Source organism: Sturnira hondurensis, unplaced genomic scaffold, assembly GCF_014824575.4.
Source record: "Sturnira hondurensis isolate 20B ecotype Veracruz unplaced genomic scaffold, ASM1482457v3 Scaffold0011092, whole genome shotgun sequence".
Taxonomy (NCBI): Eukaryota; Metazoa; Chordata; class Mammalia; order Chiroptera; family Phyllostomidae; genus Sturnira; species Sturnira hondurensis.
Window position 1 is genome coordinate 4,125 of NW_028083723.1, and position 2,064 is coordinate 6,188.

Here is a 2,064-nt window from a genome sequence, read left to right on the forward strand (position 1 = left end):
GGAGGATGGGGTTAAGTTAGGGAAAAACAAAGCCACTGGGGCAGGAGGGTGAGACTGCACACAGGTCACTGTTCAGTCCTCCCATTTTCCAGAGGGGAAATTAGGACTGAGGTCCCCTGGGTCTTAGGGAAGCTGCTTGGGTGGAAGACATCCAGCCAAGTGCCTCATTCAGTGTCTCAGTCACTGTGCAGTCACTGCTGTGTGGAAGGTGCCAGCACCTACCTCTTTCCATATAACCCCCAGGGGACATCAGGGTGACACTGGGGCAGGAGGACAGAGGAAGCTGATTTGCATGAAGCACATTCTCCTCCTAATGGGTCTGAGAGGCAAGAAAAGGCCCCAAGGACACGTCCTTCCAGTTCAGGAGCTTGAGGAGGCCGTGTCCTGTGAGTGACCCACCATGGCCTGGACGGTGCTCCTGCTCGGGCTCCTCATTTACAGCTCAGGTCAGAGGAAGGGACTCTGCACTCTTGGGGGACACAACAAAGCAGGGTCTCAGGGTGATGTTGCCACTCATAACAAAACCTGTGTCTTTTCTGTTGGTTTTAGGTGTGGATTCTCAGACTGTTGTCACCCAGGAGCCGTCACTGTCTGTGTCTCCAGGAGGGACAGTCACACTCACCTGTGGCCTTAGCTCTGGGTCAGTCTCTAGTAGTAACTACCCCAGCTGGTACCAGCAAACCCCAGGCAAGGCTCCCCGCACGCTCATCTACAGCACAAACAACCGGCCCTCTGGGGTCCCTGAGCGCTTCACTGGATCCATCTCTGGGAACAAAGCCGCCCTCACCATCACAGGGGCCCAGCCTGAGGACGAGGACGATTATTACTGTGCTCTGTACCTGGGTAGTTATCCTTACACAGTGATGTGACCCCATGGGGAAGTGCGACCAAAACCTCCTCCTGTGCTCAGAGTGGCTCAGCTTTAGTGACAAGGAGAGAGAGAGGGTGGGAATCGTCAGAATAGTAAGGGGGGGCGGGGGGGGCTCAGGGCCCATTCCCAGGTCCACTGGCCCCTCCCCACTTGCCTCCGCCAGGGTCCTCCAGGCTCCTCCAGGGTGTGCCCATCCCTCCAATGTGACCCTGACAGAATGGGCTTCCTCACCTCTCTCCCTCTAACCATGATGGAGTAAGGCTGAGTGCAGACACATTAACCATCAGAGAGACTCAGGAGCCCCACTGCCCTTTGTAATCCTGCCTGTGTTCCAGGAGCTTTAACAAGTTAGACTCTCATGTAGTGACCTCACCCTGTGTTTGCAGGAATATTTCATTAGCATTTAAATGAGAGTGTCACTGGGAGCTTGCAGGTGGTGCCTGTCCCCTGACTAGGACTGCTGGGTCAGAACTGTGTGTTTGTGAGCAAAATCTGTGTTTTAACAAGTCACACTTTTTTAGGAAACTAAAGTTTGAAATCTGACTCTACTATTATTATAAAACTATTCCTGAACTCTTTTGTTTGAAATTTACTCAATTTCAACTCCACCTCAGACTCTCTCCTAAATCAACCTCCTGGATTCATAAATCCAGGAACGTTCAGAAACAGTTTTAAAATCTCAGGTCATCACTAAAAACTGTGACTTGATTTCTTTTATTCATTTTTTAAATTGAAAACTATAACCACAAGTTGAGAAAATTTCTATGACTTACGTGAATCTTGATGCTCTGAGATGACACCTGTTTCAGAGAGCTTCCCAGAATCTCCCTCCCAGCCCCCAGGTCGCCACCCCTGGGTCAGGGACCGGTGAGGGGCTGCACGTGGTGTCCCAACACCAGGTTCCCTAGGGTGCCCTGCACTGGGCTGTGAGGGGAGGAGCAGAGTGGGAAATCGTCCTTTTACTGACACTTCTCACCTTTGTCAAAAAATCTTTTTAGAAGAAATTCATATGGAAGCAACACAAAATAAATTTTTTTAAAAGCATTACAGCTAATAAGTTAGAAATATATGTATTTCAGGCCCTGGCTGGTGTAGCTCAGTGGATTGAGCACAGACCTGCGAACCAGAGGATGGTCGTTCAATTCCCAGTCAGGGCACATGCCTGGGTTGCAGGCCTATTCTCTGCAGGTCAA

At 50.6% G+C, this 2,064-nt stretch overlaps 1 gene segment (V, D, J or C); it reads left to right on the forward strand.

Annotated features, from left to right (window-relative positions):
• Positions 1 to 340: 340 nt before the first annotated feature.
• Positions 341 to 889, forward strand: LOC118996197 (immunoglobulin lambda variable 8-61-like). The segment is given in 2 exon segments: positions 341 to 446; positions 550 to 889. Coding segments are annotated over 2 exon segments (366 nt in total).
• Positions 890 to 2,064: the final 1,175 nt, after the last annotated feature.